The 27,653-nt window shown below is 31.8% G+C and overlaps 2 protein-coding genes and 1 long non-coding RNA gene across 3 annotated transcripts; 2 read left to right on the plus strand and 1 right to left on the minus strand.

Annotated features, from left to right (window-relative positions):
- Window positions 1-335: 335 nt before the first annotated feature.
- On the minus strand, window positions 336-2,763 carry LOC133782416 (uncharacterized). Its single transcript, XR_009870495.1, has 2 exons — window positions 2,278-2,763; window positions 336-1,117 (listed from the first exon to the last, which is right to left on the minus strand). It is a non-coding gene; the product is annotated as an uncharacterized LOC133782416 (long non-coding RNA).
- A 10,117-nt stretch (window positions 2,764-12,880) lies between these two features.
- Window positions 12,881-14,614, plus strand: LOC133785370 (uncharacterized). The gene is made up of 2 exons (XM_062224617.1): window positions 12,881-13,230; window positions 13,291-14,614. Exons 1-2 carry the CDS (start codon window positions 12,881-12,883, stop codon window positions 14,612-14,614), a joined length of 1,674 nt encoding a protein of 557 aa, XP_062080601.1.
- A 4,987-nt stretch (window positions 14,615-19,601) lies between these two features.
- Window positions 19,602-21,496, plus strand: LOC133782417 (CASP-like protein 2D1). The gene is made up of 3 exons (XM_062221716.1): window positions 19,602-19,992; window positions 20,078-20,189; window positions 20,996-21,496. The coding sequence occupies exons 1-3, from the start codon at window positions 19,802-19,804 to the stop codon at window positions 21,257-21,259; spliced, it is 567 nt and encodes a 188-aa protein (XP_062077700.1). The 5' UTR covers window positions 19,602-19,801; the 3' UTR covers window positions 21,260-21,496.
- Window positions 21,497-27,653: the final 6,157 nt, after the last annotated feature.

Below are 27,653 nucleotides of genomic sequence, written 5' to 3' on the forward strand. Positions count from 1 at the left end.
AAAGATTCCTTAGTTCTTACCACTCAGGCGGCAGCATCGGTCTCAAACCTAGGCCAACGGGTTCTTGCAAGAGAACAAGAGGTTGACCACTTGAAAAGGTATATAGAAACACAAAAACAAGAGATGATAACCATTAGAAATGCCAACAAGGCATTGACTCGAGAGAAGGAGAAGTTGGTTAAGGAGAATGGGACTTTAACTACACTTCTTGCTAACTACTCAGTCGATATGAAGGAAAAATTTCAGACACTGCAAACTACTGGGGAGACCCTTAGAGTTGAACAACAAAAGTTGATTGACGAGGTAGAACGTGTCCAAAACCCCAATCCTTAATGTATTATGTTTTTTTTTTTTTTTTTTTATCTATATATTACTACTGTTTCACTAAAGTCTCTTATTGTGTGTGCTCTCAGCAACAACCTAAAACTTTGCTCTCCAAAACACTAACCTAACATATTAACCCTTAACACACTAACTGAACTGATAGGTCACTTTCAAAGCTTGAGAATATCAATTAACAATCCAAACATCGACATCGATAAATCATCAATTATTTATCACATCAATAATAAAGGCATGCATTCAGATAAATAGCAAACTTCAATTTCTCTACCGTGCATGAGAATATTCATTTAATCCAAACTCATACTTATATCATGGAAACTCAAACACACAATGAGTTTCTAATACAATTATACAACATCATTAACATACATTAACTAAAATATGGATAAATTATACTAACCATTAACGTGTGGCTTGTCTTGTGGCGGAACTCAGTAGCATTTCAGATCCCAAAATCTAATAACATAACGAGTATACGACATCTACAAACTCAAAGCTCTGATACCATTTGTAACGTCCCTAAGGTAGGGTACGTCTGCCACATACTCGTAATTCTAGGGTTTACGAGTATGTAAGGCACTTGACCAAAAGAATTAAATAAAATGATACGAAGAAATACAGAAAAATTTAAAACTTTTATATAAACTTATTAGAAGAAATTATTACACGTATGAATACTTTAAATTTAAGGCAGCCATATGAAAACTCTAAACCATTATTGCATTGCTACTGAGTCCGTGCTCCACAAGTTGCTCAACAGCTAAAGCCACACCTGGAAAAATGTTGGAAAATAACATAATGAGCTAACGCTCAGTAAGCAAATCTCATGCATACACATACACATGAATGTCGTGAGTTTGTAGTGCACATATACTAATATGCTGACTTATATACTTATGCATTTCATTTATTGCTCATGCACTTTCAAACTTTACTTTTATGCTCTTTCTTTTAGTTTCACATTTTTATGGGCCCAATATCACTTGTGCACACTGTTTGATTCAGCCAATGCCTGCAGGGCTTGTTACACATATCATATAGAATCCCATGGGTTCTCCTCCGGCTAGCCATCATCTCAGCTAGGCTCATCATAACACTCATTTCATCGTTGCCATAGCTGCCATACTTATTACACATATGGAGGAGAAAGACGGAAACATGGCAAACATATCTGAATGGTCAACTCTGACCTAGCCCACACTAGTGGGCAGCCACTATAAGTCTTATAGACTTCCGTCTTCTTTACTGAACTTACTTGATTGCTCCATCAAAACAGTGGCACCCTTTTTAAACATCTTATTATCACTTTGCTTAAGCCTTGTGTCATTAAAATGTTTAACTTTACATAAGACTTTTCAAGACATTTCATAACTTTTCTCATATTCATATGCATGGTCTTATATCACATAATAATGTATCACATAACTGTACATGCCATGCATACATGCTGATGCTGAAATGCCAATGTTCGTGTTCATGACTGATGTTGATGGTATTCAATCAAGGCATTGTATCACATCTCATATAACTCAAAACATCTTTAGTCATAATACATGAAGCTTTGGGTTGGTGGCGTTGTTATACCTTAACGTAGAGCTATGGCTCAGGTCTAAGGTTTCCAGCCTAAAAACTTAAACGCTTCATATATCATAACATATAACAAATCATGAACATAGAGTAATCCACATATCCATCAACATAAGAACACATACTTGCACATAATTCATATCATTCTTAACCAAGTAAGACATCTTTCACATATCACAGAATTCATCAATTACATATCACACAACACCCTTATGGTGTTCATATAACCATTCTTCACATACTTATCATATGCATCATCATCATACCATACTTAACTCATCAGATGTACACAATCAATGTAGTCATGCATCTTACACTTAAGCACAAAAGGTGAGATTTACTTACCTTAGGTCCTTAGCTTATTTTAAAATTCCTCACCAAGAGTCAATCAATCAAATCCATACAAATCCAAAATGATCAGGTTCCACAATAAGTCAAACGATGATTTTCTGAGACTCAAAACGTACTTCGGAACCTCGAACACTAAGTTTCGACCGTCGGTCTACGGTGGATCGCGGTGGCTCGTGGTGGGCCCACCACCCAACTATGGTAGATGTAGGAACAAGTTATTGGGTTTTGAAGCCCACAACACGAGGAGCACGATGGTGGTGACGGATCGGCAAACGGATGCCCGAGGTGGCCGAATCGCAACTTTGAAGTCGCGGGGTGGCCGAACTTAAATCGAGTGGTTGAGGCGTTTAATCGGCGAGTGAGCTCTAGATTCCCGCGTGAGTCGATAGTTCGGAGGCCTCTGAATCCAACGGTCCGGCGCGTGGCTCAAAATGGTGGCCGGAAAGTACTCCTGCGTCGTCGGCAACAGTAATACGCAGAGGAGAGAGAGAGAGAGTTTCTGAGGAGAGAGAGAGAGGGGCTCGGGTAAAATGAAAGGCTGAAGCCTTTTATTTTATTTTATTTTATTTATTTATTTATTTATTTTTAAAAATTACACTTGGACCCAAAATACTAAAATTCTTTTCAAATAAGCCCTTTAGCCAAACTTTCTTAATTTTATAAAAATCCCCAATTAAAATTATATGACATTTGGGTCCAATACTTGACTACTCAAGTTTCTCTTTCTTTAATCTCATTAAAAACATAAAATCATATTTTAAACACTATTTTTCCATTACTATTTCTTAAATTTGTAAAGTTGTACATTTTATGTATTAAAACTTTGATTTATAATAAATAAATGTATTATGAAAATGTTGGATATTACATGCACCGCCACTGCTGTAAAATATCCCTTCCTTTTCGCGGGTAGTGGCAGTCCTATTCTTCAGGAGTTTGACCGAGTTTTCAGGTGAACTGTTAGGCATGAAAATGATGTAACTGACTTCATCCGACCATGTACTTTAGGTTTCTTGGAGAGCATGCCGAGCAGCTTCTTTTCTGGTAGACACACCGCGTAGTTGCTCTCCTGGGGAGCACACCGCGCAATAAATGTTATTCATTGGGCAAGTTTGTTCTTTCCAGCTTCTTTGACTGTTATACGCTTATGCTACGTGTCAAGAATAAAAGGTCATATGCCCCCACTATGATGCCACGTGTCCAACCTTCATGCCCTATCAGCTGTGCATATTTTTTTGGATAACACTTTAGAATTGCAAGAATGATATTTATATTCAAGTGCAAGCAAACTACATATCAACAGATTGTAGATTGTACTTGCACCTTTTTGCAGGAATTCTAGTCAGCTAAGGATCCAACCTGTTCCAACAATCACCAAGTCGCAACAAAGAGTAAAGGCCCCTTGTTTTCCCCTCCCGGGTTGTTAAAGTTAAATTTTGATGCTGCCCAATCCCCATCATTGCCCAAGATGGGCTTCAACAGTCACCCACAATAGTAAAGCAATAGTAAAGGAGGCATTGTTGCAGCACTAGCTTTGTCATGGCCAACAAGATATCCACCTTTGACAATGGAAGTGCAAGAACTCCTTCAAACTCTCCGTTGGTGTCACACATAATTTTTTAATATTGGTTACATTGAATCTGATTGTAAAGTTTTAATTGATCAATTAATTTGTGCCTCCTCTCCATCACTCACACTAGATGAGTATGTTCATCTCATTAAAGGTTCCATGTCTTCTTTCACTCAAGTTCAACTTAGTTTTGTCCACAAAGAAGCAAACACCACTGCTCATGGACTAAGTTTGCTAGACAGTGAACAAATTTAGATTGGGGATGAACTATTCCCTAGATTTTGTATCCTGCCCTCGCATTCCTGATTTTAATGGATACAACTCTTTTTCTCAAAATAATAATAATAATATTTTGTTCCCACTCTATTAATGGTTTGTCTAGTGACTTTTAGTAGTTGCGTTCACATTAACTCAAACAAAATATCAAGTAGCTCTCACAAAATTATATAAATATTGAAATTAAAATAAGAATAACCAAAAAGAATGAACAAGTGGCTTTTAGTAGAACTTTAATGGACACGTTCAGAAGCATCGCAAAGAGAAATACTGAAACTTTCATCATGACAACGTAATAATGCAGCAACAATATTTATAGTGAATTTCTCTATTAAGTAAAAGAGGTCTGAACGGTGAGGTGTCTAAAGGGAAAAAAAATTATAATTTTCACTTTAAAGAAGACAATAGGAATTAAGGGTGGCAAAATAATATTTAAGATATAAATTGTTGCATTTTTTTTTAATTTTATTATATGAGTTCTCATTAATTGGTTAAAAAAGAACAGTCTTACAAGTCACGCTAAACTCAAAAGACAACCAGCTGACCCAAATATATGCTAACTAATATGAGTACAACAAAAAATTAATTACAATGACATTGAACAAGGCAATAATGGATCTAGACACCCTAACATATACACCGGTCAGTGTCTCTTCTCTGAAACTCTACGGGCGCCATCAAGGGTTTGACGTATATTTTGGTCGTTAAAAAAGATTGGGTGTCCTCGAGGATGAACATAAAAATTGTTCAAATTTTATTTTGAGTTGTGATTTTTTAAGATAATTTAGGATTTTGATTTGTTGATTTTAGTTTTAGATTCTAATTTGGGATGTTGAATATTGATTTTGAATTTTAAACTTTTTGATCTTGATTTGTGATTTGGATCAAATTTTATTTTCGCTTTTAATGTGTGATGTAGAAGAAAATTTTTGATAACTCAAATAGATCAATCCATATATATTTTTTTAATTTTACAAAAAATTCTTTAGAATTATTACAAAAGAAATTTTAATAAATTTTTAATATTAAGATTTTATTTAAAGTTTCAATTTAGTTTTAAAAAGTTTGAACTAATTTATTTTAATTATTTTAATAAATTTTAATTAGATTTTAATTTTTAAAATAATTTTTATAATATTTAAATAACTAAAATTATTTGCACTAATGAATACATGTCACAGTGGAATACTCTATTTAGTTTTAAAGAGTTAAGGATTAAGAGCATTTTCAATTGGTGTTTTACTCTATTTTTTTAAATACATCACAAAAGCACTACTTTTTTTTAATTTTAGCTTTACCTATTACATTATATTATATTTTTGTTTATTTTAAATATTTTCTCTCACTTTCTGTAAAATCCTTTATTGGTATTTTTGATAATAAAGACAAAATTAATTAAAAGGGTATTTTCGAAATTAGTAGTTTCCTCTTTTGTAATATTTTGTGGTGAATTTCGAAAATGAGTAGTTTCTTATTTTGTTGAAATATGTCTTTCTATATTCAGATTTTTATTTATGTGTTAATAAAATAAATATATATTTTTTCCTATAAAAGAATATCTTTTTCTTGAATTGGAAATTATTAGTATTTATTTTTATTTATCTGATTTGGTTACCCAGAAATCGTGTACAGCTTGCAATAATAAAGGATATATTGTTTCCTTATTTATTTAAGGAAACTAGGTTGAAAAACTGTCCAGGTTCAATGAATCTGTTTAAACGGATTGCCAGTCTGTTTGAACAGATTCTGACTTTCCTGTTTTGGAAGATTTTCCATTTATGGGCTGTTTGATTTCTGACTTGTTTTCCACGACCTAAAGGGATTCTAAAATGTATATAATCATCCTTAGGTCGTTGGTTTTTGATTATCTCTCGTGGTATATTATTTTCCAAATACTTTTCAAGTTTTAGAGAGATTTTTTGTTATGTGAAGAACTTGAGTCCAGCAAGTTCTTAGTGATTTATTACAGTGTACTTCTTGTATTGTTTTCTTTGTGTTAATTGTGCAGGTTGAACACACTTGGACTTTTGTCATCAAGCTTCGGGAGAAGTCTTGTTCGTGAGTCACTTTTCGGGAGGAAAAGTGCAAGTGTTATGATTTGAAGGGAGTTCAAGATCTTAGCACTTCAGAAATTTAATTAGAAGTTTAGATTACAACAGTTGCGACAAATTCAAGAGGGAGTCTTTATTTGTATAAGTCAATTTGGTTTTGTAATCATTTAGATATTCTTCTAATAAATTTCATTCTCTGGGCGTGGCCTCGTGGACTAGTAGCAATCTGCAAAGATTGCTGATACCACGTAAAAATTCGTGTGTTCTTTACTTTATGTTCGTTTTTATCTTCTGGTCATAAACTGTTTAAACATATCTGGTTTCTGTTCAAACAGTTTTGGTATCTGTTTAAACATTTCTATAACAGTTTAACAATTAATTATTTAATCTAAATAATTAAGTTGGTAATCATAAAAAAACGGAATTTCAATTGGTATCAGAGCGGTTCACTAAACTCTTAGTGAGATCTTGTGGTTATTTTTCGTTTGATTTGTTTTGTGTGAAATGTCTTTCTTTGCAGAAGGTAGTTCGGTGTCTCGACCTCCATTGCTAAATGACTCAAACTATCCATACTGGAAAGTTAGGATGAGAGCTTTCATAAAAGCTTAAGATGAGAAAGCATGGAGAGCAATTTTGTCTGGATGATCACCTCCTACTGAAAAAGGTGAAGATGGAAGCACAATTGTAAAATCTGAACTTGTTTGGGACACAGAAGAAGAAAAATTATCCAGCTATAATAATAAAGCTCTTCACGCCATATTTAATGGTGTTGGAGAAAGTTTTATAAAACTTGTCTCCACATGTGTCTCGGCTAAAGATGCTTGGACAATTCTTCAAACTCAGTTTGAAGGAACTGTAGATGTTAAAAGGTCTAGATTTATTATGTTACAAACCAGGTTTGATGACCTTAGAATGTCTGATTCTGAAACACTATCTGAATTTTATGAGAGATTATCTGATATTTCTAATGAGTATTTTGCACTTGGTGAAAAACTTGATGATTCTGTTCTTGTTAGAAAAATCGTTCGAGTTCTTCCTGACAGGTTCAATGTCAAGCTCACTGCTATGGAAGAGGCAAAAAATTTTAGTACTATGAAGGTAGAAGAACTGATGGGGTCACTTCGTACCTTTGAGTTAAATCAAAAGATTCGTCAAAAAGACAAGCCAAGTACTTCCAAATAAAAGGAGAAAACCATAGCTTTCAAGAGCACTAAAAAGGAAGTCTCAGATGATGAAGATGGTGATAATGAAATGGCAATGCTTGCAAAGAATTTTCGAAAATATATGAATAAGATAGGAAACAAAAAATTCAATGGCAAGATGTCAAAAGGTAACCCTTCTTCTCTTAAACCTTTTCAAACTAATAAAAAGGGTATTCAGTGCAGGGAATGTGAGGGATTTGGTCACATCCAATCTGAATGTGCAAATACTTTGAAAAAGAACAAAAAAGGTATGATTGCTACTTGGAGTGATAATGACTCTGAAAGTAGTGAAGATGAGGAAGGTAATGTCGCTCTCACTTCTATTTTACCTGGTTCTAAATCTGAAAATGAAAAAATTGTCTGCTTGAATAATGTTTCAAAAGATGAAGAAAATTCTGATAGTGATGAATCTGAATTGAATGATGAGTCTTTGAGTGAATCTTACAAAAAGATGTATGGTTCATGGGTGAAAGTGTGTTCTGAAAATCGGTCATTGGTAAGCAAAAATAAAGATTTATCCCTTGAAATTAAACAACTTACTGAGTTGAATGAAAATTTGGAAAAAGAAATAATTTCAAAAAATGTTGAAATTAATAAGTTGTCTAAAGATTTGGATACTCTTGAGAAAAATGTTAGAATGCTTAACCTCGGTTCAACTATTTTTGAGAATATACAGAATTCAGGTCAAAGAAGTCATGTGGGACTGGGTGCTTCAAGTTCTCAAAAATCAAAGAAAACTGTCTTTATCTCGGCTGGGATGTTATCATCTGATGTTCCTGTTACATCCTCAGTGAAATCTGTTGTATTCGGTTCTCGGTTTGTTCCAACAGAAAGGACACAGTCAGCAGGTAAATCCAATGGTAAATTCGAAAAATTCATTCCAATCTGCTATTTTTGTGGTAGGAAGGGTCATATTCGTCCTAAGTGTTTTACTCTTATGAATTTTGCTAAAAATGAATATTTTAAAAAAGTCAATTATTTTGATGATTTCAAAAGAGTAAAAAAGGAAAATGTTCAATCAAAGAAAATATGGATAAAAAAGAATAATTGTTTTGCTGGTTTTACTAGTGAATATGATAGATCTGCTTCTTCATATTTTTGGTATTTTGACAGTGGTTGTTCAAGACATATGACAGGTGACAAGTCTATTCTTACAGACATAAAACCTATGCATTGTGGGTCTGTTACTTTTGGCAATGGAATTGAAGGTAATGTTCTTGGTATGGGTACTCTTAACTTTGAAGGGTTGCCTAGAATCAAAAGAGTATTACTTGTGGAAGGTCTTAAAGCTAATCTTCTAAGCATAAGTCAAATTTGTGATCAAGGTTATACTGTTAACTTTGATAAAGAGAATTGTTTTGTGTTAAACAAGAATGGTGAGAATGTTCTTGAAGGTTATAGATCTAATGACAATTGCTACACTCTTCTGCCATCTATTATGTGTCAATCTGTTGTGAGTAATAACACTGATATGTGGCATGCTAAACTTGGTCACATAAATTTCAAAACCTTGAAAAAATTGTCACATGCAGGGAGTGTTCGTGGTTTACCTAAGCTAGGTAAAGAATCTGATGGTAAGTGTAAGAGTTGTCAACTTGGTAAGCAATTGAAAATTACACATAAAAGTGTTTCTGACATAAACACTTCGAAAGTTTTAGAATTGCTTCACATGGATCTTATGGGTCCAATTCAAATTGAGAGTTTAAATGGCAAAAGGTATATTTTTGTTTGTGTGGATGATTTTTCTAGATATACTTGGGTGGATTTCTTGAAAGAAAAATCTGACACTTTTGATGCCTTTAAAACTCTTTGCTTGAAATTAAAAGTTGAAAAAGATTGCAACATTGGAAAAATTGTTCGTATAAGAAGTGATCATGGTAAAGAATTTGAAAATTCTATCTATGATGATTTTTGTAAGTCTGCAGGTATCTCTCATGAGTTTTCAGCTCCCAAAACTCCTCAACAAAATGGAGTTGTAGAGAGGAAAAACCGCACTCTTCAAGAAATGGCTAGAGTGATGCTAAACAGCAAAAAATTGACCAAACGGTTATGGGCAGAAGCAATCAACACTGCTTGCTATATCATAAATCGTGTTTTTCTTCGTCCAGGTACATCTAAAACATCCTATGAAATTTGGAAAGGAAAGAAACCAAGTGTGGCTTACTTTCATGTTTTTGGATGTGTTTGTTACATTTTGAGAGATAGAGAAAATCTTGGTAAATTTGATGCTAAGAGTGATGAAGGTGTTTTTATTGGATACTCCACTAACAGTAGGGCCTATCGTGTGTATAACATGAGAACCCAAACTGTAATGGAGTCGGCTAACGTTGTTATTGATGATTCCAGGGATTTCTCTGAGTTTTCTACTGAGGAAGAAATTGAAAGGTTTATTGATGAACCTACTGAAAAACACGAAGAAGCTTGTGTCAGTGATACTACTGTTGCAACGTCTGGTCCATCTGTTTCAACAAATCGCGAATCCGATGTAATAGATTCTGGACAGACAGAAAAGAAATTTCCAGATATTATTTTGGATGAAGTCCAAAAGGAGCCATCAACCAGAGTTAAGTTAAATCATCCAGCAGATTTAATACTTGGAAATCCAAAAGACAGTATGGTAACACGAAGAAGGTTTAGTAATGTTGTTAAATTTGTTTGTTTCTTATCTTTAATTGAGCCTAAAAATGTGAAAGAAGCTTTAACTGATGAAAATTGGATTAAAGCTATGCAGGAGGAATTGGAACAATTTTTTAGAAACAAAGTGTGGATCCTTGTGCCAAGACCGTTGCATACCAATATTATTGGCACAAAATGGATTTTCAAAAATAAATCTGATGAATTTGGTACAATCGTGCGAAATAAAGCAAGATTAGTGGCACAAGGGTACACACAAGTGGAAGGAATAGACTTTGATGAAACATTTGCACCTGTTGCAAGACTTGAATCAATTAGATTATTATTGTCTATTGCTTGTTTGATTGGTTTCAGGTTGTTCCAAATGGATGTCAAATCCGCATTTCTCAATGGGATCTTGAATGAAGAGGTATATGTTGAACAACCCAAAGGATTTGAAGATCCTCATGCACCTGATCATGTTTACAAATTGGAGAAAGCTCTTTATGGTTTGAAGCAAGCCCCTCGGGCTTGGTATGAGAGACTTACTCAATTTCTTGTTTCTCATGGATACAAAAGGGGTGGAGTAGATAAAACGTTATTTATCAAAAATATTAAATCTAACATAATTATTGCTCAGATTTATGCTGATGATATTGTGTTTGGTTCTACTTCTGACAATGAGGTGCAGGTATTTGTGAAACAAATGAAAGAGAAATTTGAAATGAGCATGGTGGGAGAATTGTCTTATTTCTTAGGTTTACAAGTCAAGCAGTTAGATGAAGGCACATTTGTTTCTCAAAGCAAATATGCTAAGAACCTGGTCAAAAAGTTTGGACTTGAAAGTTCAAAGATTGCCAAAACACCAATGGGAACAACTGTAAAGCTATCCAAAGATGAAAATGGTGTCAAAGTGGATCCTACACTGTATAGGAGCATGATTGGTAGTCTTCTTTATCTCACTGCTAGTCGACCTGATTTGAGTTATAGTGTTGGTGTGTGTGCCAGGTACCAAGGAAATCCCATGGAGTCTCATGTTGCAGCTGTCAAAAGAATCATTCGATATGTTCATGGGACTGCTGATTATGGTATTTGGTATTCAAAAGAAACTAACTCTAATCTAGTGTGTTTTAGTGATGCTGATTGGGCAGGTAACACTGATGACAGAAAAAGCACTAGTGGAGGATGTTTCTTCTTGGGAAATAATCTTGTTTCTTGGCACAGCAAGAAACATAATTCTATTTCTCTCTCAACAGCTGAGGCTGAATACATTGCAGCGGGAAGTTGTTGTGCACAACTTTTGTGGATGAAGCAAATGATGATGGATTATGGGTTTGATCTTGACATTTTAACTATTTTTTGTGATAATACTAGTGCAATCAATATTTCAAAAAATCTTGTGCAACATTCTCGTACTAAACATATTGATATTCGTCATCATTTCATAAGAGAATTAGTTGAAAATAAAGTTCTTGTCTTGGAATATATTGAAACACATAAACAAATTGCAGATATTTTCACTAAAGCTCTTGATTCGGTTCGCTTTGATTTCCTCCGAAAATCTTTGGGGGTTTGTTCTCTTTAAATTCTCTCGTTATGTTGTCCGCTTGATCTAATGTGTGTTATTTTTTATTAAGAAAATTGTCAATCAATTTGAAAATTTTGCTGTGTGTCAAGCTGGATAATCTGTCTTGTGTTTATGAATCTTTGGTTGTATATTCTTGAGAGAAATTTCATCTATTCCTCCTAGGCATATTCGAGTAAATTAATCAATGGTTAATGTTTGAGCTTCCTTTTGTGTAGCATTGTTTCAAGCTCCTGTGCAAGAATAGAGCTACCTGCATCAGTGTGTGAAAGCCGTCTTTTGTGTAAGTTGGAACTTTGTAATTCGGAGTTATGAAGAGGATACGCTACCATAGAAAAGGGCTACCACTGGTGTAGTGTGACAGCGTCTTCATGGGTTACAATTATTTTAATTTCGAAAAAGACTTATTTATCATTGGGCAATGTTCCCTTGCATACACTGTCACACACTTATGCTTGAAACAATGCAATAAAAATTGTACACAGTTTAAAAAAAAAAATGTGTGTAAGACTCATTCATGTTGATTGATTCACTTAAGAATATGTGCCTGTGACTGAATTGTGCTTTATTTCTCTCGAATATTCTTTCTAATTTTTCATTTTTTCAAGTGTTCTTATCTATGTTTTACACTAACACTTATTTTCATTTGCTTGATTTTATTCTTATCAGGGTGACTCTCTTTGATCAAAGCAGTTTTTTTTTTTTTTTTGGTTGAGTTTTTATTTTTGTTCATATATATAAAATAAAATAAAAAATTATAATAAAAAGAGGAAATTCTTGGTGAACCGAATCATTGTGGTGATTATGAGAAATTATGCATTTAATTGTGTGATTTAATATATTCTTTGTCTCCAAGGAATTTATTTTTGACTTATTTCTCATTTTGGAATATCATGATTTGTATCTTTATTGTCTTGTACTTTGTTTAGAATTTTTTTTAAAAAAGGGAAAAAGTCTTTGAGGAGATCGTGTGGGGTATTTGTTTCTGGTTACCTTTTTTGGTTTGGGTGTTTATACATATTACAGTTTTATAAACAGATTTTTTAATTAAAAAAAAAAAGGAAAGTTGTATGTGAATCGTGTAGATTGTTTCCTTTTCTTGGTTAATTAAAACAATTTTTTAATAAAAAAAAGAAAACCTCTTTTTTCCGTGGGTATTCATTTTGGGTAAGTAAGTTATTTAAAAAGGCATGCCATTACCCTTTTTCCTCTCACCCACGACTTCACTCAGTTATTTATTCTCCTTCTCATTTTTTTTTTCTCATTCTCTTGTAAGTGCTTTCTGTTTTTCAGAGAAAAAATGGTGAGAACTCGTGGTGCCTCCTCCAAGAAGATCCCTGTTTCTCAATCCCGTAAGGTGCCATCTCCTTCGCCTCCTCCGTCTGTGTCAAAAGCGCCTCTTTCTGTTCCAACAGCTCCCACATCTGTTGGAAAGTCCTGCAAATCCAAGGCTCGCAAGAAGGTGTTTTCGCTCTCTCATGAACATCCTATGGTGTTTTCAGATATCTCTGCTGACATTGTTGCACCACCATCTGAAGTGGTGGTGCCCTCTCGAGCCAAGGACCATTCTCCTCTTCCGTTTGATTCGTCTTTGGAGGCTAGGGCAAAATCGAAATCTGTTTCCTCCTCTTCCAAAGCTGCTGCTGCTGGGTTGCTCAAATTGCCCTTGAAGCCGAGTCAGTCCAAATAAAATTCTGTGACTCCCAAAAGGAAATTGGGGTTGGACGCGTCTCTTTCTCCTTTGTCTGCTGCCAAGAAAAAATTGAAGGCTCATCCCCCTTCATTGTCATCCTCCGAATCTGATCCTGAGGAAGATAAGTCCGAATCTGAAGCAACTCATGATACCACATTGTCTGATGAAACGGTTCCTGACATTGCCGAATCAGAGGCTGAGTCTGATGAGCCAGAAAAAGAAGACACTATCCCCTCTGAACAGGAAGCCGAATCTGACTCAGACCACATTGCATCTCCTTTGCCATCCAAAGCTAAAGGGAAGAAACCTATTTCTGGTTCTACACCTTCACCAAAACATTCAGGTGTAAATTTCAAACCTTATTCTTCCATTTTTTGCTATAATGATAATGCACGTGATATGGTTCTATATGCTCAAAGGAAATTTATCATTGAAAGAAATTGTGTCTTGAGTGATCATCGTCCTTTTGGTGTGCTAACAATGCTTCAAGATAGACAATGGACAGGTTCTTTGGTTAAATTTTCTGGTTTTGTGGATAGAATAGTCAAGGAATTCTATGCCAATATTACTAATGAAATTATTGAACCTTCATCTCCTCTGTATAATAAAGTGTTTGTTAGGGGCCATTGGTTCTCTTTTTCTCCTCAAGACATTGCTCTTGCTTTGCATCTTCCCCTTGATGTCGAGGATGATGTTGATGGTGTTTCTCTTGACAAGGACATGGTTATCACTGAGTTGGTCGGTCAAAAAATGGTATGGCCATCTAACACAGTCATCTCAGTCTCCAATCTCACCTACACTTATGCTGTCCTCCATAAGTTTGCAACAACAAATTGGAAGCCCACATCTCACACGGCCACTATCTCTTTTGATATGGCATCATTTTTGTACAAAGTGGGGACCGGTCTTGGTTTAAATTTGGCTTCGGTTATTCATGATCAAATCATTGGGTTTCGCAAAGGTAACAGGAAAAACTTGAATCTTCCTTTTCCTCAAGTTATTTATAAAGTGTTGAGTATGCAGAAACAAGACCTCCAACGTGATCAAGAAGACTTGGTGGCCCCAACTACTGCTGCTTCCTACAAAGCCTCTGCCCCTCCTACTGAAGCCACTGCTGCTCCATCCTCCAAGAAAGTCAAGCCCCAATCCCTGAAGATTTCTTCGGATGACATTCCACATGCTTCCTCCTCTGTTGCCACAGATTCAGGACTTGTTGCAACCGAAATAGTTGCTGTTCGAGCCTCTGTTGATTCTTTGACTGCTCGAGTGATGTCACTTGAAGGATTGCAACGTTCTGTGTTGGAAGCTGTTCAGTCCCTGTCCAAAGATCCAGTTGTTTAGTTTTCTTTTAATTTTTGTCCTTTAAACATTGATACTCTCTTTTGTTTTATGGTTCTTTGGCTTCTTTGAAAGACACAAAGGGGGAGAGTAGATTTCCAAAAACCTTAAACCTGTTTGTTTGTTGTTTTGTTTAACTCTGGACCTTCTTATTTTGAGGGGGAGTTAAGTCTAGTTTATTTACATGTTTGTTATAAGTTCATGCATGTCTGCAGGGGGAGTTCTTTCTCTTTACTTATCACTAAAATTTGTGTTGCAGGTTTTTTGAATTAATTTTGTCTATCAAATTGCCAAAGGAGGAGATTGTAAAATCCTTTATTGGCATTTTTGATAATAAAGACAAAATTAATTAAAAGGGTATTTTCGAAATTAGTAGTTTACTCTTTTGTAATATTTTGTGGTGAATTTCGAAAATGAATAGTTTCTTGTTTTGTTGAAATATGTCTTTCTATATTCAGATTTTTATTTATGTGTTAATAAAATAAATATATATATTTTCCTATAAAAGAATATCTTTTTCTTGAATTGGAAATTATTAGTATTTATTTTTATTTATCTGATTTGGTTACCCAGAAATCGTGTACAGCTTGCAATAATAAATGATATATTGTTTCCTTATTTATTTAAGGAAACTGGGTTGAAAAACTGTCCAGGTTCAATGAATCTATTTGAACGGATTGCCAGTCTGTTTGAACAGATTCTGACTTTCCTGTTTTGGAAGATTTTCCATTTATGGGCTGTTTGATTTCTGACTTGTTTTCCACGACCTAAAGGGATTCTAAAATGTATATAATCATCCTTAGGTCGTTGGTTTTTGATTATCTCTCGTGGTATATTATTTTCCAAATACTTTTCAAGTTTTAGAGAGATTTTTTGTTATGTGAAGAACTTGAGTCCAGCAAGTTCTTAGTGATTTATTACAGTGTACTTCTGTATTGTTTTCTTTGTGTTAATTGTGCAGGTTGAACACACTTGGAATTCTGTCATCAAGCTTCGGGAGAAGTCTTGTTCGTGAGTCACTTTTCGGGAGGAAAAGTGCAAGTGTTATGATTTGAAGGGAGTTCAAGATCTTAGCACTTCATAAATTTGATTAGAAGTTTAGATTACAACAGTTGCGACAAATTCAAGAGGGAGTCTTTATTTGTATAAGTCAATTTGGTTTTGTAATCATTTAGATATTCTTCTAATAAATTTCATTCTCTGGGCGTGGCCTCGTGGACTAGTAGCAATCTGCAAAGATTGCTGATACCACGTAAAAATTCGTGTATTCTTTACTTTATGTTCGTTTTTATCTTCTGGTCACAAACTGTTTAAACATATCTGGTTTCTGTTCAAACAGTTTTGATATCTATTTAAACATTTCTGTAACAGTTTAACAATTAATTATTTAATCTAAATAATTAAGTTGGTAATCATAAAAAAACAGAATTTCACTTTCAATAATATATCTATATCTTACAATAATATTTATATATCTTTTAATATTTACAATATTTATGTATATATAATGTCAAATATAATTATACTTTATTTTTAATTAATCTAAATTTATAAATAAAATATATTTTCCTGACAATATTTAAATATTATATTTTTCTTATTCATTTTAAATATTTATCTAACTATCCATAATTAAAGATATTGTTTTAAGAAAAATAATAATTACAATTTAAATAAATTAAGCATAACTAACTATTGACTTGTTGCTAGTTTCACTTAATATAAAATAATTAAAGAAAGAGTTTTAAAAAAAAAATAGAAATGTAGCGTGAAGAGAGAGAGAGAAAAGATGAGAAATGTAGCGTGGTCATGTAGCAAAATGTAAACAATTTAGGGAAACTTACAACTATACCTTAATACGGGAAAAAAATTCAAAAAATACGGTTAATGAAAATATTTACATATATACGGTAGAAAGTTGTAGACACAGGATATGTTAATCCGAAAAAGTAACTCAGTTGACAAATAATTACTACATTAATCGGCTATATACTCCAAGCTTGCTACACAAAATAAAAACAAAGAAATGAATTTTTGTTTTTCAATAAAATATAATTACTAACATTAATAAAAAAAATTGTAAATATATAATGATATGAATTTAAATATATTAATTAAATAATTTTTTATGAAATTAGTTATATTTAAAAAAAAAACCATTTAATGATAATAAATATTTTCTTATATATAAAGTAATAAAAACTTTGTAAGATAATAATTAAAAAAATCATTAAAATGGAAATAAGTTGTAACAAAAAATAAATATAACAAAATGAATGGAAAATCAAATTATAAATAAGTAGTTACAAAAATATGAAAAAGCAATAACATAATTGTTGATAGTAAATCCTATCAAATTTTGAAAGTATTACTAACCTAAATTTACAAAATTGATAGTAATTAATCTTGTAATTGAACAATATATTTATAACACATGTCACAAAATTATTAGTGATTACTTCAATAACCCTTTAAAATAATTAATAACTCATGTTTACAAAATTGTTAGCAACTAATCTAATCATAATTAACATTTTAGTAATCATTTGGTAATTCATCATTACAAGCTTAACTCATTGTTACCAAATGGATAACTCATTGTTACAAACTTATAATTAATTGTTACGAAATTGGAAACTCGTTGTTATTAATTTGGAACTTATTTTTACGACCTCATAACTCATTGTTATAATATTAGTAACTCTTCCTTGTAAAAATATTTAAATTATATAAAGTTTATAGTAATACTTTTCTGTGTAGTTACAAAATTGTAACCAAAGTTTACAGAAAAATATTTACTTTTTCATATTGTTACAATATTGTAACCAAAAGTTACGAAAATCCTCATAGTTATATAAAACAACTTAAAAATAAATATTCATTATATATGAAAAATTCACAAAAATATAGTAACATTTAAAAAATATATGAAAAATATGGAGTTTTATGAAAAACACGAAAAGAAAAAAGTGTAAATATGGAATGACAATAAATTATGTTTATTTGTAAACATTTGTTACAAATTTGTAAATATTATTTACAAAAACTAGTTTCAAAAAAACATTTCTGTAAACAACATTGACAAATATATAACTAAGTTTGTAACACATATTGTAGCATATAAATACCAAACTAATAACCAATGTTATCAGATTATAATCATGGTTAACTATTTTGTAATATATAATTATTAAACAAATAACTAAATTTTTCTATATTATAACTCATAACTACCAAATTAGTAATCATATTTACATATATATGATGTAACTCACAGTTACAAGTTTGTATCACATATTGTAACATATGGATACCAAACCAGTAACTAATGTTTACTGTATTGTGAACAGCGTTAACTATATTGTGGTTCTCTGTTAACTAAGGTTCTAAGTAAATGAGTAGTAGAGTGTACCTTATATTACATTGGATTAGAATGACGTATTGACGTTCAGAGTTCAGAGAAAAGGATATTTTCTCATTGCCCCATTAAATCTCTAATATAGAACCAAATGAAAGCAGTGCATGAGGCTAATATGGTAATTTCACTGATCTCTCCAGCAGCCAATCTTATAGTGACACAACCAATGCCATTCCTAATAAAAGTTGTGATCATGCACAGAATATAAAGCGGCCTTCATTTCTCTCTCTCTCTCTCTCTCTCAACAGAGAAATAAAAGCTTATGTAACTTAGGTACAATGATCTTTTTTCATGGCTTATAACTTAGTGATCACTGTAATGTGTTTTGAGAAAGTGAAATTTTTTATCTCTTAACGATTTAGTATTAATTATTTTATGAGCGTTGGTAGTCCAGAAAGTGGAAACTGAAAACCACTACAATTGCATGTTTCGTTTTCCGATCGGCGAGTTTTCCGATCCGAGATGGATCTCACCAATCACACACACTTAAATGAGGAGCAAACTCTTAGATTCATTGTCCGATGGACTCGTTGTCGAGGGACCAATTTTGATAGAGGTGGAGACTACTTTACTTTGGTTGGGATGTTGTGCGTGTAAAGACTTGAGGAACAAACTCTGTTTTTGTCTAGACGGAGGTGGAGACTTTGCTTTGATTGGCATGTCGTGCATGACAGGGATGAAGAACAAAGTCTTTAGTCTGAAGTTAACCGTAATAATGTAATTATTTCTAATTACCGTAAAAATCGAATTATTTTCTAAATCACCGTAATATGTATAATTTCAATTTATATATAATACAACACTTATTCGAGCATCTTTTTTACCATATTTTAATTTTTTTTAAAATTTGTTGATTTTACAGGCGCACTGCTGTAAGTGCCAATAAATATAACTAAATTTTGACTTATTTTGCATCAAAAGTAATATTTGGATATTTAAATAACACTAATTGGATAACTTATTAGATTAGATTATTCACTTACCAGTTTTTTCTTTATAAATAATTATATGTATACTCGCAGTGAATTTTATTAGTTGTAAAATTTAAATATATAATATCTTTATACATGAGAGAAATTAAAGGATTGTTGTTTTTTAATCAATTATTATCCAATAAAAACGCAGCTACTTTTCTTTAAAAAAAAATTAAAATACAGCTTCTAATAATTAGTTTTTAAAGATTAAGTGAATTAAAAATGGCCCATTTCTTAAATTTGTTCATTAAATTCTTTTTAAAAACTGTTCATTAATTATAACTATTTTTTTTATATGTACATTAAAATTATGTATCAAAATATTACAATAATTAATGTGATATTATTTTTTAAAATAATACATTATATTTAATATAAATTTAATTAATTAAATGGAACTAACGCCTTAATTAGTTAATTGGTGTAAGGTTTTATGCAAAATTTTGGTGCAAATATTATTTACATTTTTCCAAATTACAAAGTAATTTTAAGGTTAATAGCACAACATCATAATAATCATTGCTTGGCCTAACAAGCTAAAGTCCGCTACAAGTGTTTCCACTAAAAGCAACACGTGTTCCTTCAAGCATTTTTCTGTCACGAGAGAGAGATAACTAGGTCGACCCAACCAAATCTCCATTTCCAATCTTTGTTTAAGCCATATTTATTATATATTCCAAGTTTCAGGCTTTCTGCTAGAATTGTCTTAATACTTTCTCTCCCCTTTTTTTCCCACACGAAAGCACAAGTACTTTTTTGCTTCAGCCATAGTGGGTCGGGTCTTGCTTAGTTTCGAAAATGAGGAGGAACCCAGATGAGGATACTGACAATAACTCAATCAAACACATGCCACTTCTTAAGGTCATAGATTCTTCTCTTAGAATCACTGTGATTCCTCTCAGTATTGTAACGATATGGTTAACCATGACTGACCACCAAGATAACACTCTCTATGGGAAGCTTAAGTTCACCAATCTCACAGGTCTCAAGTAAGAATTTAGTTCTTTATTCTTCCTTCTTCTCCTTCTTCTTCTTCTTGTCGCTTTTGGAGTAAAGGGTTGAATTGTATTTCAGGTACATGATTTGTATCAGCTTCGTTTCAGTAGTGTATGCTGTTGTTGCTGTTGTGTCCTTATGGATCAGATGCTTTGCTACGAAAGCTTGGTTATTCTTTGTCTCTGACCAGGTGTTTATTTGCACTCTCAACATGGTTTCATTATTGTCCCAAAAATTGTTCTGGTTAGTAAAGTTAGGTAATTTTTTATTATAATATTGTTCCACATGGGTATAATCTTGGGAAAACTTTGTCCCTTTCTCAAATATCTTTTTGCCACTACTTATCAAAGCTACCGAAGATCACTCTCAAATTCTTATTTCCCACCCAGCTAATCTTAGCACTTACATTTCTTGGGTTGGTTTGACCCAGTTATTGCATATTATATTTAATTCTTATAATTCAGTTTAAATATTAAGTTACAATTATTCACCTATAACCCGCTCAAATAAGAAAATAAAAAATATTTAACCCCGCAATGATTTTGGCAGATTCGGTTATAGCGTTTAAACAGTTATTCAATATTTTGATTTTAGTTTTTATTAGTTTTCAAATAATTAAATTCAATAAATTTGTACATCTTTCAAATTTAAAAATATTATATTTTAAATTCATTATTAAAAACATACAACTTCATTCTTTTTATTTTTTTAAAAAGATTATTTATATAATATATGTATATATATATATAAATTTTTTATTTAATTTATTTGAGTTATTTGGGCGGATTGAGAAATTCTAACTTGCCTAATAAAAAATTGGATGGTTTAATTTTTCATTGTGTTATCTGAGTTGCGTTTTTACTGTTTTATTCGGTTTGGTGTGGGTGAATTATTTGGTTTGGACCGTTTGTAGATTTTTTTGAATAGTAACTGAGCTAATTAAGTGGTTTTTGCTACTCCCATTTTGAACACAAAATATTGATTTGATATGTGCAGATTGCAGCATACCTAATGGTAACATCCGGGGCTGCAGTTATGGAAATAGTATATCTATCTTACTATGGTGATAAAGAAGTGTCATGGAGTGAGGCCTGTAATTCATATGGCAGATTTTGCTATAGAATAAAGTTGGCCTTGGTTTTACATGCCTTGGCTCTTTGCTGCTTCCTTGTTTTAGCTCTCATTTCCGCTTACAGGGCTTTTAGCACGTTCGAGCCTCCTTCTCTTCCTAGTAAGGAGGTTGAGGCACAAAGATCTTGAATGCTTTTGAAGGAATTCTCTTTATCACTAACTGGTAGGTTCTTGTATTTTATTATCTCTTTTTTTTAGGGAAAAAAATGGGGAAGGGTGAATGTGAATTGTGAAGGTGCATTTAAGATGCAAAACCCAATGAGTTAAATGACTTGCTTGCTTCCTTTAAAAAAATGGCTTGCTTGCTTTGCATTGTATTATATTTATTGAGCCATATAAATATTAAATATAGACTGTCTAATTTAATGGTTGTAACTTTTATTTATTTTTTTTTAGCACATTTGGTTTGTCTTTAAAATGCTCCCACATAGAAAAGATTTCTATAAATGTGGACAAACACCTAAACGAGTAAATAAGTCAGTTTAGTTGGATTAGATATTTATAAATAGTTCATCTTGACTTATTCTGCTTCTTTATTTCTTTTGGTGCGGTTGGTGTAACATTTTCAATTTCCTCACCTACCATCTTGGCATAGTAGATAATCATAATAGTAGAACCTCACCTACTTAACAACAGAGGCTTAAACACCAAAAGACACCACTTTTGTTTGGTCTTTTCCATCTTTGTCTTGTTGCCCGGGCTAAAGTTGGAATAAAGAAGTTTCAATCTTGTCCTTGTAAATTTTTTTTTATTGTTTTTAACAAAAAGAAAAAAACACAAAGCAAGTTCAAATTTTAATTCATACAAAAGTATTTTTAAATTGGGTGATTATATTTGCACTTCAAAATTTGATTAAGCCACCCAATTTTTATTAAAATTTAATCTGTGATACATATTTTTATCCACTTATGCTCACAATTTTTTATTTATTATTCTTCTTCTTCTTCTTTATATTCTAGAAAATACATATAAATAATATATATTTTAAATATCTAAATAAATAAAAATTTAAACAAAATATACATAAAAACTTGTCAAAGTAAGAGTTTTTTTCTAAAATATTATACATTATTTAAAAAAATTTATAAATAACATGATAAGAAAAATTAATGAAATTAACAAAAAAAAGAATTTAAAGAATGTCAAAAAAATATTAAAAAAAAATGTTAAAAATAATTTTAATTTTTTTTAAATAATGAGGCGCCTATATATATTTTTGAGGTGCAAATATAATGTCCATTTAAAATTTCATAGTAAGGTAAATAACTTATAAAAATAGTTCTGATACTTAAATTTCAAATTTATGTTTGAAGATAATTGTACGCCCTGATTTTCTCACGGGCTGATTAGCGAACTGAGCTGCGGCCTAATCATGATTATCTCATGGACATCCCCAAAACCGGAGCTGCCGTCATAAGATCATACCTCCTTAGCTCGAGGTAACCTAAGGGTTCGCCTCTGATAACCTAAGGACAGAGTCCGGGCTCTGAAGGCCGAAGGTCGAGTTAAGTATCCAGCTCGTAGTGCGAGCTAGAGTTGGAGCTATGACCTTTTATAAAGTCAGCCACGCAAGGTAAACGTGCATATATCAGACATCACGTGTTTGATATATCCCTGACTTCTCGGACACGTAGCAGGAACGTGCGTATTCAGACACCCACGACTGGGTTGGGCCGTGCGGCCCATTATCTCTTTACCTATTGATTTGACCACACTTATGTGTCAGGTTTAGGAATTAATCATGATTGTCACAGAATTGACATGATAGGTAAGAAGGTCACGGGATGACCTTCTTACCAACTCCCAGGTGCCTTCTCCTATAAATATGGAGACCTTGGGAGTTAATAAGGGTTGGATTCTTTATTGTAAAAAAGGACCTGTAATCAAATATCCAGTATATAGCAATAATACTGACTAGTGGAGTAGAATGATTTTTAACCTTTGAACCACTCAAAAAACGTACTTTGAGTCACCATTTCATTTCCTAAGATCATATATCTGTTTCGGTTCAACACAAGCACTAATCCCTTTCTCTTCTTTTCTTAATTTCATGTTGGCGAAGAACCGCGTCAACAATAATAAAATAAAAGAAAGTCAAAGATAAATAAATCCCATTTATAAAAAGAAAAAAACACCTAAAATAAATTAAGGAACTTTTGTGATGAAAGTCAATAAGTAATCTAACATATTTTACTTAAAGGGGGCCGTTTGGTATGCAGGAATCTGGACACGGGAATAGAAATCTGAACACTTTCCCATGTTTGGTACTGAGTTTGAGTTTTTCTAACCTGGGAATCTGTACTCCAGGGGTTTTAACTTTTCTTGATTCTAGGTTCAAGTGAAACCCATCTGACAGGTGGTTTTCACATACCCAGGAATGTGAAACATTTCAAAATTATTTTTATTATTTAAAAAAAAATCTTAAACTAATAATTTTTTAGTTAATGACTTATTTTATTTTTGAAGCTTATAATATAAAAACAAATATACATATATCAAACTATAAAATGATAAATAATATTTGTTTATTTAAATAAATTGATTTGTAAAGCCTTTATATCATTACTTTAGTTTAAAATAACAAATAAAATATTATTAAAAATAAAATAAAGGTATTTTTGTAATTTTAAAAATTATACTTGATTCTAGTATATAATAGATGTATTTTTTTAATTCTGTTAAAAAATATTTCATGAGTAAAATTGTTTATAAATTATTTTGATGAAATATATTATTATATTAATTTTATGAAAATATGAAGAAGAAAAAACAAATATACATATATCAAACTATAAAATGATAAATAATATTTGTTTATTTAAAGAAATTGATTTGTAAAGCCATCATTACTTAAGTTTAAAATAACAAATGAAATATTATTAAAAAGAAAATAAGGGTATTTTTGTAATTTTAAAAATTATACTTGATTCTAGTATTCAATAGATGTATTTTTTTAATTCTGTTAAAAAATATTTCATGAGTAAAATTGTTTATAAATTATTTTGATGAAATATATTATTATATTAATTTTATGAAAATATGAAAACTTAACAGATTCCTATACACAATCAAACACAGAAAGTGATATTCCCAGGATTCATAGATAAGATTACAGTGCATTACCAAACACAATGATGTAAGTTTACAGACTATCAGATTATCCTTTTCAACTTTCCCAGTAATATAAAAACAGTAAACTTCTCCTACCAAACAACCCCTAAATAGTTTTCTTTTTGTTAACAAAATGACTTTCGTCACCACTTTGGTTGGACAATAAGTGAAAATTTTCTCAAAAATGCATATTCATTGTTTTAAAAATTCAAAATTAATTAAATTTTAATTAGTATTTTCATGAAATTAACGTGCTATATTTTTATGTTGAAAATATTTTAGTTTGGATTTATTTTGATCTATATTTATAAGAATTGTAGCATATTTTCGCATTCTAAAAAAGAAATAAAATAAAAGCAATTTGAGGCCATAAAAAAGAAAAGTTGGTATTTTGCCAAAGAAATGAAGCTCGGAAGGGACCCAAGCCCAACTCAGTCCAAAGGAGAGCACCGCCCCCCATCGCCCCACATCCGTCAGGCGGCCCCTTTCTCCCACTCAATCCAAGCGGGAGTGTCGCACACGCACTGGCCCGAAGTCAAGCAACTCACACAATCCCTCCGCAACTAGTCTTCGTCCCAACTTCCTAAACCAAGTCTCCCCTTGTTTTCTTCAGCCATTCCCCACGTGCCAAGTGTCCCAAATGCGGCCAATCATGAGCCACCGCATGTCAGTTTTGAATGTTAATTATTTTAATTGCAAAATTACTCAATCTAATTTGTAGTAAGTTTTATTTTAATTTAATCCTTTTTACCTTACTATAAATAATGCTTATGCCTTTAGAATTCAAAGAGAAATAAGAGAGAGAAATACAAAGAAAAATCTTGACGCGCTTGCTGTAGTTCCTTTTGCTATTAAGATGGATGATGAAACTCTAAATTTAATTAAGTATTGATTCTCTATAGTATAATTTACTGTTAATGATTTTCCTTCTATCAATAATTTTATTCATCTTTAACATCAATTATTTTTTATTGTTAATTATTATAAAAGCTTGGTTTTATATTTTGCTAATTAAATTATAAAACCAAGTAATTTACTCAACATTTTCTCAAAGAGAAAATGAAAAAGTTGCTTAAGCACGTTAAACAGCAATTGATGACTTTGATGACTTAGATGGGCAACATGTTAAATTAACTTGAACAAAAAACAAAGATGTAAATACAGAAATGTTTAAATGACACATAATGGGCTGTTTGGTATCACATAAAAAAAAAAAAAAATTATTTAATTAATGAGAAATTTGAAAATTAAACATAAAATGTGTTTAATAACTCTATTTTTATTTATTATTTTTTAAAATTTTAATTAAAATTTATTAAATTTTAAAAATAAAAATTTTTCACTTTCAAATTTTTTTTAAACAGTTTTCATTTTTTCCTTTCATTTATTTTTTCTCTTCTTCAAATCAATACATCATATTGTTAAACAAAAAATAAAAATAAAAGTTATCAAACACGTTTATTATTTTTTGTTTTTAAAAATAAAAAACAAAAGTAGTTACCAAATATATTTTTATTTTTTAAAAATAAAAATAAAAATAATATTTCTATTTTTGTGTTTAAAAAATTCAAAAGCAAAATTTTGACCGGACCTAATACTTTTATATGGTTCCATTTTCCAAGTTCATCCATGAGGTGATGCCTACAGATCAATTTGATAATTAATTAAGATTTTCACAATACAAAATATACTTAACTTAAGCAAAGTAATTTACTGTTAATGATTTTCCTTCTATCAATAATTTTATTCATCTTTTAACATCAATTATTTTTTATTGTTAATTATTATAAAAGCTTGGTTTTATATTTTGCTAATTAAATTATAAAACCAAGTAATTTACTCAACATTTTCTCAAAGACAAAATGAAAAAGTTGCTTAAGCACGTTAAACAGCAATTGATGACTTTGATGACTTAGATGGGCAACATGTTAAATTAACTTGAACAAAAAACAAAGATGTAAATACAGAAATATTTAAATGACACATAATACTTTTATATGGTTCGATTTCCCAAGTTCATCCATGAGGTGACACCTAGAGATCAATTTGAGAATTAATTAAGATTTTCACAATACAAAATATACTTAACTTAAGTAAAGTAAGACACCCTCTTATCTTGAGCCACAAGAACTTTGTATCCAATCTTCAATCATAATTTATCAGTTATCACCTTTAACTTTAAACCTCCTTCAACGAATGGTGATGAATCTTCTTCCGAAGAAAACACTTTAAACCTCCTTCAACGAATGGTGATGAATCTTCTTCCGAAGAAAACACTTTCTTTCCTCCCGAAGTGTTCGACAACTACTGGTGACCTTAGCTACCAAGCGCCGCCACCTCACTCGCCGCTAGCTCCTGGGAAAAGTAAGTCAAACTAATGGTCCTTTGAACTTTGAACTTTGAACTCATTTTTGAGCTCGCTCCAAGGTCGAGTTGTCGAACCGTTTGTACCACTGAATTCAGCTCTTTGAGAATAACAAAACCTAGTCACCCTTGTCTGCCATCTCACTGCCCTTTTTTATTTACAATTTGGCTAAGCTGTGACTTTTCGATGATTCCGTGCACTGTTGGCATGAGTGTAATCTACTCGTCAAGGTAGTCTAATATTTTACTTTATAAAATGTTTGCAATTTATAAATGAACCTGTGATTTGTACTGGATTGTTCTAAGGAGAACGTTACTTCAACGACGTGCCTAGTATATTTATATATATATCTATTATAAAGATTCTGATTTTTAAAAAATAAAATGGAATATGATATTGTAATTTTTTCTTATTTGGTTGAATAGATGCGAACCTTGTTTGAACATGCTTGTACATATTACTTATACACACCTAGTTTTTGTGGCATCATATTGAGTAGACCAGGTGGCAAGTTGCTGCACTTGTAGGTGTAAAGACCTAGCCCATGTATGGGGTTTTATTTCTGATTAACACACTAGGTTTGTGGTCACACTAGCATGCCAGACCAGGCAGTCGAAGCCTATGATGATAGATTAACTAGGGGATTAGCAGGATGGGGTTACATGTACTAGGAGGTCGTTAGTTTCATACATTATCATTTATTGGTTCTCTATTTCATTTTATTTGATGAGTGTATTATTATTTTAAAGATTGACCATGCAGGGTTTTCAATGGTAAAATAGAGGATCTTAAGTATAGTCTTTTTTCTATTGGCTTTTGTAAGCTCACCTATAACGCCCTACTTCCTTAGAGTCGTTACTAAGTGAGTTAAAAATGTATCATTAGCTCGCTAATCGAGGTTTTAGGTTAAAAATGTGACTAAACTGAAATAAAACTTGATTAAAGACATTAAGTATAAAAATTCTGTCATTCATTGAAATCTTAGAAAGTTTTACAGTTGGGATCCCAAAATACTGTTTAGAAAATACATTACAGATCAAAATATAC

This window comes from Humulus lupulus, chromosome 6, assembly GCF_963169125.1.
Source record: "Humulus lupulus chromosome 6, drHumLupu1.1, whole genome shotgun sequence".
In the NCBI taxonomy this organism is placed as follows: Eukaryota; Viridiplantae; Streptophyta; class Magnoliopsida; order Rosales; family Cannabaceae; genus Humulus; species Humulus lupulus.

Coding starts and splice junctions, on each gene's coding strand:
- LOC133782417 (XM_062221716.1), top strand. CDS start 19,802: ATGAGGAGGAACCCAGATGAGGATACTGACAATAACTCAATCAAACAC. Junction 19,993..20,077: donor ACCAATCTCACAGGTCTCAA/GTAAGAATTTAG, acceptor ATTGTATTTCAG/GTACATGATTTGTATCAGCT. Junction 20,190..20,995: donor TATTCTTTGTCTCTGACCAG/GTGTTTATTTGC, acceptor TGATATGTGCAG/ATTGCAGCATACCTAATGGT.
- LOC133785370 (XM_062224617.1), top strand. CDS start 12,881: ATGGTGAGAACTCGTGGTGCCTCCTCCAAGAAGATCCCTGTTTCTCAA. Junction 13,231..13,290: donor TCCAAAGCTGCTGCTGCTGG/GTTGCTCAAATT, acceptor GACTCCCAAAAG/GAAATTGGGGTTGGACGCGT.